The sequence below is a fragment of the Molossus molossus genome, unplaced genomic scaffold (assembly GCF_014108415.1).
Source record: "Molossus molossus isolate mMolMol1 unplaced genomic scaffold, mMolMol1.p scaffold_m16_p_11, whole genome shotgun sequence".
In the NCBI taxonomy this organism is placed as follows: Eukaryota; Metazoa; Chordata; class Mammalia; order Chiroptera; family Molossidae; genus Molossus; species Molossus molossus.
Genome location: NW_023425346.1, coordinates 57366153 through 57380703, shown reverse-complemented (window position 1 = coordinate 57380703; position 14551 = coordinate 57366153). Strand labels below are relative to the sequence as shown.

The window sequence follows — 14551 nt, the reverse complement described above, 5'->3', positions numbered from 1 at the left end:
AAGTTGAGTTGTGCCGTAGTAGCAAACAATTTCCAAATCTTAGTGGTTTAACACAACAAAAGCTTATTTTTGCCCCTGCAAAGTCACCTGGGTATGCAGGCAACTGACCCACCCCCGCCCCAATCCCGTGCTGGCTCAGCAATCCACCTTGCTTATGGCACTTAAACATCCACACGATTCACAGTGCTGATGGCAGGAGACCGCCCTGGCAAAGCTCACACTGGAGTTCATTGCTCACATTTTATAGGCCAAAGCAAGGTGTATGGCTAATCCCCCCACCTCGAGTGTGTGCAGAAGGACAGGAGAACTGGAAATGTTGCTGAGAAGTATTAACGTCTACACTCATCCACCTATCCAAGGACAGCTCTAGAGGAGACATAGAGGAAGAAGTTACAAGACAGGGTACTGAAGTATTAGAGCAGCGAAGAGAAGGATGAAACCATAAATTGAACCACAATTTCTTAATTTAATTTTTTATTACACGTCAATTGATTTATAAACAAAAAGCATACAAACAAACAAACCCTCTCAGCTGGAATATCTAACTCCCCGCCTCCCTCAAAAACACTTTAATAAGAGAATGAATATGGAAAGTAATATTTGGTCTATTTAGTAGCTCAATATATTTTCAGATTAAAATGTCAAATTTTTTAAAACATAAAACAAGGGAACAAATATTTATAGATGAAACTGCTACAATTAGGAAATGGTTCATTAATCACTTCTAATTAAATTTAATTAAAACAGAAACAGAAGGTTCTTTGTTTTCCAAATACTGAGGCAAGAAGGTCAAAAGCACATGCGGAGTCATTTTAGTATAAAAGTCTTTACCTAGCCAAGAAAACAGTAAAAACCTTTGAAAATGCTAATAAAAGGTTTTAAAGGAGGAAGCCATATTAGGCAAGACTTTGAAGCATTTGATGTTCTTCCTTATTAATACTTTAAGTGCAAACTTCTTAGGCTTAGCCCTAAAGTTTCAGTGGAGATTCATTTTTTTAAAATTGATTTTAGAGAGAGAGGAAGGGAGAGGGAGAGATAGATACATGGATGAGAGAACATTGATTGGCCGCCTTCTGTACGCCCCCCACTGCGGATCGGGCCTACAACCTGGGCTTGTGCTCTGATCGGGAATTGAACCAGCGACCGCTTGGTGCATGGGGTGATGCTCAACTACTGAGCCACACAGGCTGGACGAGATTCAATTTTTTAAAAGGGCTACCAAGGGGATGTTTCATCCTCCGTCATCAGTTTAATGACGACTCTTAAACAACTATAATTACTTCCAGCACCTAGCGCAGGGCAGCGTTACAACTTTAATGGGCCCTAGGCACACTGTGGGCCCCTCCTTCATTAAGAAAAAATTACAAATTATATTTTACAACTATTTTGGTATAATTACAAATATAATACAGAGTGGGTTATATTTCCTGATCACAAAAGAAATTAAAACATCTTCATGGACCCCTCACTGTCGTGGGCCCGCGGCACGTGGCCTGGCTGAGAACACCTGCCACTGTGCACTGGCTACTGAGCAGACTGCCTTGCGGCGGCAGGAAGGCCCAGCCACACCACCACTGATGTGCGCGCAAACCTCTAAAATATACACTGCTCTCAGCGTCTAAGTTCTGCTTTTCTATTTTGTTAGGACGAAAGTATTGTCTTATATTCCTTAGCAACTTAAATTGTGAATACAGTAAGTTCTGAAATAATTACATATTACTTTTACTTGAGTAGGAACAGTGGATTTTTTTCTCCCCAATATACCTAATGTCTATATTTTTTCAGAGTATACGGAAAGCTCTATGGACATGAGCCATTTACTTAAAGTGAACAGTTCTTTTTAATAGAGTATAATAGTACAAATGAGACTGTCGATGAGTAGTAAAATATACTGACATAACAGGTCAGCTGATATGTTGGTTATATAATTTATTATTTGAAGAAAGTAAAACTAAAATTATTAAAATTTTAGTTTGTAGTCAGCAATAATAAATGTCTTAAAATAATATTCTATTAACTTTCGAAAGGCCAACAAAGAACTATATATAAGAATAGCATTTGAAGAACCAGAAATTCTGGTATATTAGCTTGATATTAAAATCATTAACTAATTTTATTGTAATAGTAAGAATAAAAATGAGATTACAGCATGAAAAGGAAGTAGATTGGGAGAAATTGGGGAAGCATACTTTAAAAGAAAGACTAATAAAATAAATAAAACTATTTTAAAAATCTGAATTTAGTGCAGTTTTAATATACAAAAGTTTTGACAAATGGCTGTATTAAAAAGAAGGGTCACTTCCCCCAGGCTACCCCCCCACCCTCTCCCTGATACTGGAGGGAACCCGTGATTGGCTGACTGGGGAGAGAGGGGGACCGGGTATAGCTGAGCTGCCTTCAAAGCCCACATTTACCTTGTCCGGCCTCAAGCAACGAATGATAAGCATTCTTTGAAACTCATTTACTTTATCTTTCCAAACGTCAGGAAAAGACTCATGATGTGGTTCCTAAAATTACAGTGGATATAATTCAATGTTATTTTGGAACTTATTTCTAAAAGAAAAACAAATAAAACCCCCACAGTATTTTGATTTATAAACCAATTTTTAGAGAAAACATAATGACTACGTGAAATTAAGAATGCTGATCTAAGTTTTATTAAGTGGGGGCAAAATTATGAAATAAAGAAACTTTAAAACACCATAAAGGAATCAAACCCAGGACATGAACTAAGCAGGTTAATCGCAATATGAATAGTAATCAACAAACAAAATGATCCTTATTATGAAAAAATTAAATGTGTATATGAAGTTTTAGCCCCATTATTTCTCCAAAGGCATGTAAAAGAACCTATCAATTACTCTCATCATCTATTTATAAAAATAAACATTTATTACCAAAAAAAGGGGCATTGTATCAAGATGTATTGTGTTATTTCTTGTTTTCAACAATTTTTTGGTATCTTTTTTATAAAGAGATATTTGATCATATCTATAGTAAAGAAGCAAAAAAAAAAAAAAAGAGAGAGAGAGCTATTACAAGTATTAAAAAGAGAGGAATCAAGATCGCAGGAGGGGTAACCTTGAAAAAAAAAGGGGGGACGTTTGTATCTTTGAAACTTCAGGGAAGGCTATGCAGTATCTCAGATCAGAAATCTCTACGCTTCAGTAGAGAGAACAAATTTCTACTTCAAATTAGGATGAAGTACTCACAAAAACCTATTTATCTCTAGGAAATGTTTATATTACTAACAAGGAGAGCTCCAGAAGGGACCTGTCCAAATTTTTGAATTCATGCATAAACACAATCTTACCATCACGTATAATACAACAAATAGGTACCCAAATAAAAAATGTTTTCCACATATCTGGCTCTTTCTCTCCTCTCCCCAGCTTCCCCACACAGAGCTCGTGTGAATTAAACCCAAGGGAAGCAGAGTGTCACGTGAATAGAAACACAGGAATATAAAAACGTTAACTGAGAACTGGCAAAATTTTAGCACTTGAGCTAAAAATATTAGGGAAGCAACAATTTCTATGAACTTCAGAAGGGAAACTGTGAGTGTCATGGTATCTGTTAACTAGGAGAGTTTCCACTAGCAAGATAGAGTCTTATGAAACTATTTAAGAAATGTTAGCTTTTCCCTCTCCTCCAATAACGAAAATATTCATTAGCTTGCATCCTACATTCAAAAAATCTAAGTAATAGCTGTTTTGTAAAAATTCAGCTCATCTGCTATTATAATTGCCAAAATATCAGTGGATAGTAAATAAAAACCTGACACAGAAATTCAAAAATAGTATTTTTAAGGACCCTGCAGCTTTTTTGCATCTCCACACATTTCAAGGAATTTGAAGAGAAGTTCAAACAGAACCACTGATTTAGAAGGTGGGGATAATATGAATCTACACTTTGATTTTTAACATCTGACAAGGTGTTAAAAGCTTACTTGAAAAAAAACTTAAAAAAAAAAACATAAAAATAAATAAATAAAAATAGATGAAAAATAAAAAGCTTACATGAGTCTTGTTTGTATTTAAATATGAGAATATATTATTTAACATTTTATCCATTTAAAAACTTTGGAAAGCAACAGAGTTGAAAACATACCAAACTATCATATACTTTTTTCCATCCGTCCTTTAAGTGCACAAACTCCTTTCGAATGGTTTTAAAGGAATGCAAATCATCTAGCCGGCATATTTCATCCCAGGATTTTTGAGGAAGCCATGTACAAGGGTTGGTATAAGGATTATCAAGTCCAATGCCACCAGTGAGCAGAAATCTCCACTCAGCTTTATTAATCTTTTGAAAACAAAGTAGCATGAAGAGTCAGAAATGAGTTCATCATATACACAGTGTATTTGCAATCATTGTAAAAGAATTGACTGTTGATCTCCAAGTTTCAGGTGTGGCTCCTATGAAATTCTATAGCTGCTGGTAGGGCTTAGTACTTATCAGTAAGAAACCATTGTAGCGATCATAATCATTTTTCAAAACAGTACTGTTTTATTTATTTATTTATGAAATCCTCAACAGAGGATACTTTTTTCCATTTATCTTCAGATTGAGTGGAAGAGAGAGAGTGAGAGAAACAACGACTGGTTGTCTCCCGCACGACCAGGACCAGGGCTGGGGACCGAACCACAACTGAGGCACGTGCCCTTGACCAGAATCGAACCCGAGAGTCATTGGTCTGAGGGCCACTGCTCTACCATTAAGCCAAACTGGCCAGGACCCAAAATAGTACCACTTTAAAAAGCTATATTATGATAATTTTCCTCCAGAATTACTCATCTAACATGAAAATCTGAATATATTCTATTTGAAAGTATATTTTTCCAAATGACTGCTTAGAGAACCTGTTACCTCTAAAAATGATGGAAAGACGGCCACCAGTCTGCCATGTTTTCAGTTGTTTTCCACAAAACGTAATCAAATACTGTGATGAAACTTTTACAAGAAATGCAAGAATGAATCCTTTACCCCGTTAGAATTCAACCAATACATCAGCATAAGAAATCAATAAATCTTAAACATGTGGTGTACAAAATACTGACCTGACACACCACGTGTCTTCCATTCTTGAAGTGCTTCTTGTGTTTTAAATGAATGGATTAAAACATGGTAAACATTTATGGAGGGTAGTGTTCAGCATGGCTAGGTTTGACTAACTCGTACAAGTTCTTAAAAGCATTAACATTTACACTAGTACTTGATGTAAATATATCAATATATTTAGTAAATTTATATGCATATTTGTATGATTCTAATAGAAACGAATTCATTTTAAATTAAAACACACAAAAGTTTAAATAACAGTTACATAATGAACTCTGTGCTTAATTTTTCAGCTCTGCATTTCAGTCTAGTTGTGTTGTCTTGCCTTAATAATAATAATTATTATTATTGTTTAATTTACAAGTCTTTTTACACATATCCCCATACAAATATACAAATTAACAAATTAACTAGTCAGTGTTAATGTTATGGCTTTACCCCCTGCAAATTAAAACAGTACTGACCGCACGCTCATGTATCAGCAGATTTACGGTGAGACAGAAGGAAAAGAGGAGCTTATCCTTTTCGAAGAGTGATCGGCAGACATTAACGTAGAGGGAATAAGTAAAGTGATCCTTGAGAATCTGCAGCCTATGAGTCAAGAGAAAGAAGCGTGAAAAAAAACCATGCATTATACTTTAAAGAAAATGCTATAAGGCAACTTATTATAAACGATTTAGATGTATGTTATCCCAACGAGCTTTCAGGTCAGTTACCTCTCAAACAATTAAGGATCCTCATTAACTGGGTACACCGATTTGAGAAAGCAGTTGAATTGTATTTTATTGTTGAGTGATTTAAAAAAGAATCTTCCTTTTGGAAAAAAGTCAATGCATGGTTTATTAAGCTAATGCATTTAAAGGTTTCTGAACTACTTTTATTTTTTATTTAAAACATTTTTCTTTATTGATTGATTTTAGAGAGAGAGGAAGGGAGAGGGAGAAACATAGAAACATCAATGAGAGAGAACATCGATTGGCCGCCTCCTGCATGCCTCCCACTGGGGATCGGGCCCACAACCTGGGCATGTCCCCTGACTGGGAATCAAACCGGCAACCTCTTGGTGCATGAGTCAATGCTCAACCACTGAGCCACACCAGCTGGGCTGTGGACTACCTTGAATAAAACACTTCTTGGGGTTAAATTTGACTTCTTTATTCCATAAATACTTCCAAATAGTCTATATTATATTTTAAATGAACAGACCAAAATTAATAGCTCCATTATTAAATTAATATTAAATTTAGTAATGTGCTACTCTGTTCATAAATCCATAAAAGCAGGAGAAATCATAAAACTTGATAAACTACATTTTTATTTTTCACAGAAACAGAAAACACAAATCACAATATTTGCAACTAACAATTGTAGTAAGTGCTAATATGTGACTTTGTGTTTATAATTCTTAACATGAATATAATACTTTAAGCATTTTTACTTAATTACCTCCTAAGGGAAATACACTATCATTGAAACAAAAAATTTAAAAATATTTTATTACATAGGTTATAATAATTATAATAGAAATAAACATCTGACAAAAAATTTATAGAGAGCTTATGATTGACATAGATCAATAAATGGTCCAAATTATCTAAGCAGATCAATTTATCTGAGGGAAGAATCAACATAGTTTGATTATGATCATGCGAAATCATATCAATGTCTCTAGAAAAAAATCTACCAGTATAATCATATCTTGGCTGTTTCCAGACTGATACCTAAGCATTGATCACCCCAGCTCCATTTTTTATTTTACCTGCCTATTTATTTGACTATTTTATCCCTGCCAGCATTCCCATAAAGAAAATTACAACAAATTGACCTGGTTTATTTGTAGTTGAAAACTCTAGAAAAGGGCTTGGTAGAGAAACCAGCTGCTGACATGCGGTTCATCTGAGAATTTAAAATAATCACACTCTTTCTGTCCTCAGTTTTATGCTAATGGATAGTCTTTTCACACATGGCACTTAATTTGTCTCACCTGTAACAGTATAATTAATACAGGATAAACACAGGCTTTTAAAAAAAATAATAAATAAAAATATCTGCACTTCAAGACAGTAAGATCTTAAATAAGATCAAAGGGAAAATGCGCACACAATGACGTAAGATTGTTCCTGTTCCTCCAGTGGAGCTGCACGTTGAGTAACCTTCTAGGACAGGAACTGGTATCAGGAGAATGAAGTGAACTCGTTTGTCCTAATTTTGGGATTCTAGCCCAAGAAAATAATCATGTGGACGTTTACATTTATTGCAGCATTATTTATAATAAAAAAACTGAAGACTATTTACAAGTCTTACAATAAGAAAATTATGGTACGGTCATAAAATGGTATATTGTGCAGCTACTAAAGTTATGTTTCAGAAGAATATTTAATAACATGGAAAAAATGATCTTGTAAAAAGAAAAAAGAAAAACACTCATGCCTCTTTGTGTGTGTGTGTGTGTGTGTGTGTGTGTGTATTTACTTATATGTATTTCTAAGAGAGAAAGAAAGATTTCAGTTTGGTCCCTGTAACAAAGTTATATCTTAGTTAGATTTTTGTTTCTGACTTATGTATTTTTTGCTACAGTTAATAAATTTGCTATGATAAATTTTGATACATTAAAATTTTTATAAAAACATATGATCTGAACTGTATGGCTATTTCATAGTATATACCACAGTAGTCATAACATATGTTTGGTTGCATAGTTAAATAGTAATCAATATGAATAATAACTATCAGAAGACAAACAGAAATAAAATACATTTTTATCTTTGAATAAAAGGAAATGAGAGATAATTTTAGACAATATTAAATAATTTGTTAGTCTGGTGTTAATAGTCAGATTCTTCCTATGACTTTTGGTATAGCTATGGTACAATAGCTAACTGAAGTCCACAGCTTATCTGGTGTTTATCAATGGTTGACAGATAAATGATTGCTATAGCAACTCATTCTAACTTTAATTTCTGAATAGGAGCTAGCTTCTTAATTTAAAACCTTATTTTCATTAAAAAAAAAAAAAGGAGGGGGAATTAAACAAGACTGGCTAAAAGATTCTCTCTGGGGGTACTAGTTAGAAACTGTTTGGCAGTGTTTACTAAAATGCAATGCACGATGCCCTGTGGTCATCGATTCCAAGCTTGGATATATGCCTACCATAAATGTGTATATACAAGAGCCATGTACAAGAATGTCGAAGGCGGCAAAGGTGTATAATAGTTCCAAATGGGAAGCTACCAAATGTCCTCAACAGTATATGAATAAATAATTTACGGTATGGTATAAGGACAAATTAAAAAGTTTAAAAATTAGAGATTTAATTCTCCCCACTGAAAATAAGAAAAAAGATTTCCTTCCCTTCTGTTTTCTTACAGCATTTACTTTTGAAAACTTAATATTATAAGTACTTTCTCCTCTCCTTGAAATGCATATAAATTCTTTCAAGAACTTAGACTTGTCATCTTTATGACCCAGGAATGTCTTTCTCAAAGATCTGAGAGCCATCTCTCTGAAATGTAAGCATCAGAGGAGACAGCACCCCTATCCCCCAGTTTCTGTGGGAGGGTCAGCGCCTGGCTCCAAGTTGCAAAACTACCTCCTGTCATAAAGATACCAGATGTCTGTTTTTCCTCTGGATAAAGGCAGTTTGCTAGCACCCATGGGGTCATCTCACCTCCATTAGCAGGTAGAGTTAGGATGAGATTCCTATCTTTGCAATCGCCTACGATCTACAGCTCGTCTAAGATGCTCATCACATTCTGGCTTAATGCTTATTCACTAACAAAACTCTTTTTTACTACTCTGAGGAGAAAATCTGGGCTGGGAGATTGGTTTTACACTTCCCCAACAGAATACTGGCACAATGGCGAGCCATTTAACAATGAGAGTGAATAAACCCTGTGCCACACGAGACAATATGTTTCACAAACACAAAGGTGGGCGCAAGATGCCAGGCACAAAACAGCACGTACTGTGCGATTCCATTTAGATAATGTTCTGAAACAGGCCAGACTGATCTGTGGTGTTGGAACTCAGGATGGGGATTGCCTTGGGGACGGTGAATGACCAGACGGGGACACAAATATGTCTTGATCTGGGTGCTAGTTACACAGGTGTGCTCACTTATGAAAATCCATTGAGCAAATATTTCTGATCTCTGCACGTTTGTCTATATATTAAAAACTTCAATAGGAGAAGAAGGCTGTGGGCAGGACCGGAGGGAGGGTGAGTGTGTGAGAGTGAGCTAGTGTGTGAGTGTGAGTGGACGTGAAGGTGGACGACCAAACCCGAGCAGTGCAGAGCTGCGGAGCAGAAGGTTCCGGTGAGTGGCCCTTCAGGGCGCTTCTCCCTGCACCACTGGGAGGTCCCACCCTTTTGGAAGATCCCGGGTCTTCCCTGGGAGGAGGCAGTGGGAGCGGCTAGGGCCTAGCCACCTGAGCCCACCAGCGCACCTGGCACCATCAGACCAGTGGACACTCTGTGTCAATACAGACCAGTGCACAGTAGTGGAGCTCCCAAGGTGCTAGTCATGGAAGCCATGGACAGTGGGGAGCCCAGCACCATCCCCCATAGTAACAGCCCAATCAGAGTCGAGATATACCCTCAGCACCAGAGGCTGGGGAGCAGGCATCCATCCCCAGGCAACAGACGCACAGACCAGCAGCTGAGACCCATCCCCAAAAACTACAGCAAAAGCTGAACAGGAGTTGAGCCCCACGGGGCAGCAGCACTTCCCAGCCACCAGCAGCAGGACCTGGGGCTCCACAGAGGCCTGTGCAGTCCAGTAGCTCACAAGAGAAGTGGGAAGCAGGAGCCCTAGAGAGCCTGGTGCGATCCAGCTGCCCACCTGTGGGACCTGCAGGGTGCGGGGACACCAGAGAGGCCTGTGCGACCCAGCTGCACACAAGATAGGCTTAGAGGATGTGAAAATGGATGCAGAGTGAATAGAAGCTACACAGATGATCTCCCAGGACAAAACAGGAATTACAACTAAAATAAAGACATATCCTCAGAAAAAAAGCAACAGAAAAGCAGCAGGACAGGACCATATAACCAGGGACACTGGTAGGATCTGTGAGGCACGAGAGGGTGGCTGGCTGGGAGCCCATGGATAGCAGCAGCCTTAGCTGTGAGCAGCGCCCTTGGGGAATAGAGACCAAGCCCGCTCCACAGTGCAGAGAGCCAGGACAGAGCGCTAAAATAGCCACAGCCACTCACCTGGGGGCTATGGCAGAGGGAGGGCAGACAAGGCTGGAACTCTGTGGGGATACCCGGGATTTGTAGGGCACTCAGAGTTTTTGCTGAGTTGCTGCCACAAAGGATGGTGGCTGGTGTGCTCCTTCTCAGAGCTGTGGGGAAAAGCAGCAGCCCCCTACACCCCCTTGGAGATTCAGCCTTTCCCAGGTGAGGCAAAGAAATGCAAATTGGGGCTCATTAACAACCAGCATCTATCCCACCCTCTGGAAATCCTCTTATGCAGAACACCAGGGCTACATTACAAGGCACTGAGTAACTGAGACTACTAGCCAACAGGAAAAAGCTAGAGGATAACTGAACCTTTCCTGGGCTATCAAATCTACCCAGGAAAGTAAAACTTGACAGTGGTGTTTAATGTGGACCTGCCCAGGCTCATGCAAACCCAGTAGAGGGAGCCACAAAACGCAGAACACCAACACCAACAGGGAAAATTTGGCAGGCTCCAAAACCCACTGAGATAAATGGTGAAACAAAGAAACAAATCCCAAACGAAAGAACAAGAGAACTCTATTGAAGATGAGATAAATGAAATGCAGCTAAGCAAATTATCAGAGGTAGAGTTCAGAGCCATGATCTTGAGGAAGCTCAACAGCATGAGTAAGGACATCAGCACCATGAGTAAAGATACAGAAACATCAAAAACCAACCAAGTGGCAATGAAGAATGACATAGTAGAAATAAAGAACACATTGGAAGGACTAACCCGCAGAGTAGAGGAAGCTGAGGACCGGATCGGTGAATTAGAAGACAGGGTAGAAAAAAATCAACCAATCAGAAAACCAAAAGAAAAAAACAATTAAAAAACAGGATGACAGCTTAAGAGAATTGTGGGTCAACTGTAAACATAATAATATTCGCATCATAGGAGTCCCAGAAGAGGAAGAAAATGGGCAAGGGTTAGAGAATATATTTGAAGAAATAGTGACAGAAAACTTTCCTAACTTGGTGAAGGAAGAAGGCTTTCAAGTTCAAGAAGCCTAGAGAGCCCCAAGTAAGAAGAACCCAAACAGGCCCACACCAGGACACACAGTAATTAAAATGCCAAAATTTAAAGACAAAGAGAGAATCCTAAGGCAGCAAGAGATAGGCAAAAGGTTACCTATAAAGGAAACCCCATAAGGCTCTCAGCTGACTTCTCAACAGAAACACTACAGGCCAGAAGGGAGTAGCATGAAGTAATCAAGGTAATGAAAAACAAGGATCTGAATCCAAGACTACTTTATCCAGCAAGGCTATCATTCAAAATAGGTCAAATAAAAACTTTCCAGACCAAACCAAAAAAAATAAATAAATAAAACTAAGGGAATATATTAACACAAATCCAGCACTGCAAGATATGCTAAAAGGACTGCTGTGATTAGTAGAAGAAATAGGAAGAAAAATAGAACCACACTAAACAAAAATGGCAATAAATAAGTACATATCAATTATTACCTTAATGTGAATGGTTTGAATGCTCTAATAAAAAGACACAGAGTAGCTGACTGGATAAAAAAGCATGACTCACATATATGTTGTTTCAAGAAACCCACCTCACAACAAAAGACTCACATAGATTCAAAGTGAAGGGATGGGAAAAAATCTTTCAAGCAAACATAAAGGGAAAAAACGCTGGGGTGGCAATACTCATATCTGATAAAATAGATTTCAAAATGAAGAACATAACTAGAGACAAAGAAGGCCACTACATAATATTGAAAAGATCTATCCAACAGGAAGATATAACCTTAGTAAACATATATGCATCCAATATAGGAGCACCAACATATACTAAAAATCTTCAGGATGACTTCAAAGGAGAAATCAACAGCAATACAATCATAACAGGGGTCTTAATAAATAAATTTGGCAAAGTATCAGGATACAAAATTAACGTCAAGAAATCAATGGTATTCTTATACACCAATGATAAAGTCACAGAAAGAGAAACTAAAAAAACAATCCAATTTACCATCGTGGCAAAAAAATTAAGATAACTAGGAATAAACTTAACCAAAGAAATAAAGGATCTATTCAGAAAACTACAGGTCATTGAAATAAGAAATAGAGGAATATATCTATATATCTATATCTATATATGTATAAAGTAGAAGCACATACCTTGTTCATGGACTGGAAGAATTAACATCATTAAAATATCCATACTACCCAAAGCAATCTATAGATTCAATGCAATCCCCATCAAATACCAACAACATATTTCACAGAACTAGAACAAATACTTCAAAAGTTCATATGGAACCAAAAAAGACCCCGAATAGCCACACCAATTTTGAAAAGAAGATCAAAGTAGGAGGGATCACATTACCAGATTTCAGGTTATACTACAAAGCAACTGTATTCAAAGCAGCCTGGTACAGGCACAAGAACTTGCAGATAGATCAATGGAACAGAATAGAAAACCTAGAAATGGACCCAAGACAATATGCTCAATTAATATTTGACAAAGGGGGCAAGAGTATACAGTGGAGTAAAGACAGCCTCTTTAATAAATGGTGTTGGGAAAATTGAACAGCTACAAGCAAAAAAATGAAACCAGACCATCAACTTAAACCATACACAAGAATAAACTCAAAATGGATAAAAGACTTAAATGTGACTCATAAATCCATAAAAATCCTAGAAGAAAATGTAGACAACAAAATTTCAGACATCATACGCAGCAGAATTTTCACTGATATATCACATAAGGCAACAGAAACAAAGGAGAAAATGAACACATGGGACTACATCAAATTCAAAAGCTTCTGCACAGCAAAAGAAACAACCATCAAAATGGAAAGGCAACTCACTGTATGGGAGAGCATCATTGCCAATGACACATCAGATAAGGGGTTATTTCCAATATATATGGAGTGCTCATACAACTCAACAAAAGGAAGACAAAGAACCCAATTTAAAAATGGGCAGAGGAACTGAATAGACACCTCTCCAAGCAGGACATTCAAATGGCCAAGAGACATATGAAGAAATACTCAATATCACTAATTATCAGGGAGATGCAAATTAAAACAACAATGGGGTATCACCTCACACCTGTCAGAATGGCCACCATCAACAAATCATCAAACAACAAGTGTTGGCGAGGGTGTGGAGAAAAGGGGACTCTAGTACACTGCTGGTGGGAATGCAAACTGGTGCAGCCACTATGGAAAACAGTATGGTGTTTCCTCAAAAAATTAAAAATTGAACTTCCATTTGACCCAGTGATCTCACTTCTAGGAATATACCCTAAGAAGCCTGAAACACCAATCAGGAAGAATATATGTACCCCCATGTTCATAGCAGCTCTATTTACCATAGCTAAGATCTGGAAACAGCCCAAATGTCCATTAGTAGACGAATGGATAAAGAAGCTGTGGTACATATACACAATAGAGTACTATGCAGATGTAAGAAAGAAAGATCTCTTTCTTTGAGATGAAATGGAGTGACCTGGAGAGTATTATCCTAAGCGAAACAAGCCAAGCAGAGAAAGACAAATATCACATGACCTCACTTATTTGTGGAATATAAGGAACATAACAGTCTGAGGAATGGGGTAGTCCCAGAGACGTGGAAGTGGGGTATAGACTGACAATCTCCAGAAGAGGGGGTGGGGAGGAGAAATAAACCACAGAACTTATATGCATGTATGCATGAACAATGGACATGGACAACAAAGCTGGGGACAGGGCAGGGAGGGTGGGGGAAGGGAGTATCAGTGGGGGAAAAGGAGAAACATCTGTAACAAAATTAATTATTTAATTAATTAAATAAGATAAATAAATAAATAAATAAATACTTCAATATATGGTTTCAAATACATTTTTTTCTATTTACTCTTTGGTTCTAGATTATTATTTTAGCATAACTGCAATCATAAATATGATTTTTGTTGTTTCTAAATTAAAGAATTTTACCTAAAAGCAAAAAGGTACATTGTTTTTCTACATTTCAGCCAAATCTACCATCTGGCTAAAAGGATTTAATTTGGGTATAAATCGTAAGGGGCTATACCACAGTTATGAAGAACAGATGTCACATCAGTGGATGAGTTCTAATTTGTTATAAAAACAGATAATAAAAAATAACTTGTAGTTTTTACATCTTGTACACAAAATATGTCTTTAAGTGACAGTAAAGAATTTTTTTTTCTCTAGACCTCAGCAAAGACCTTGATTTAAAATTAGTTAAGACGATAACATTGTGGTGGTTATGATTGTAACCAAGGCAGAAATTAAGAACTGCAGTGAAAAGC

General features: G+C 37.2%; 1 protein-coding gene across 1 annotated transcript in view; it reads right to left on the bottom strand.

The window, feature by feature from the left end:
- Positions 1–14551, bottom strand: part of DNAH7 (dynein axonemal heavy chain 7) — a 211659-nt gene that overhangs the window by 37165 nt on the left and 159943 nt on the right. The window contains exons 52-54 of the mRNA XM_036253338.1: positions 5526–5652; positions 4111–4305; positions 2415–2507 (exon numbers count right to left, since the gene is read on the bottom strand). Coding sequence (XP_036109231.1) covers positions 2415–2507; positions 4111–4305; positions 5526–5652 — 415 coding nt within the window. The remainder of the gene's footprint in view (positions 1–2414; positions 2508–4110; positions 4306–5525; positions 5653–14551) is intronic.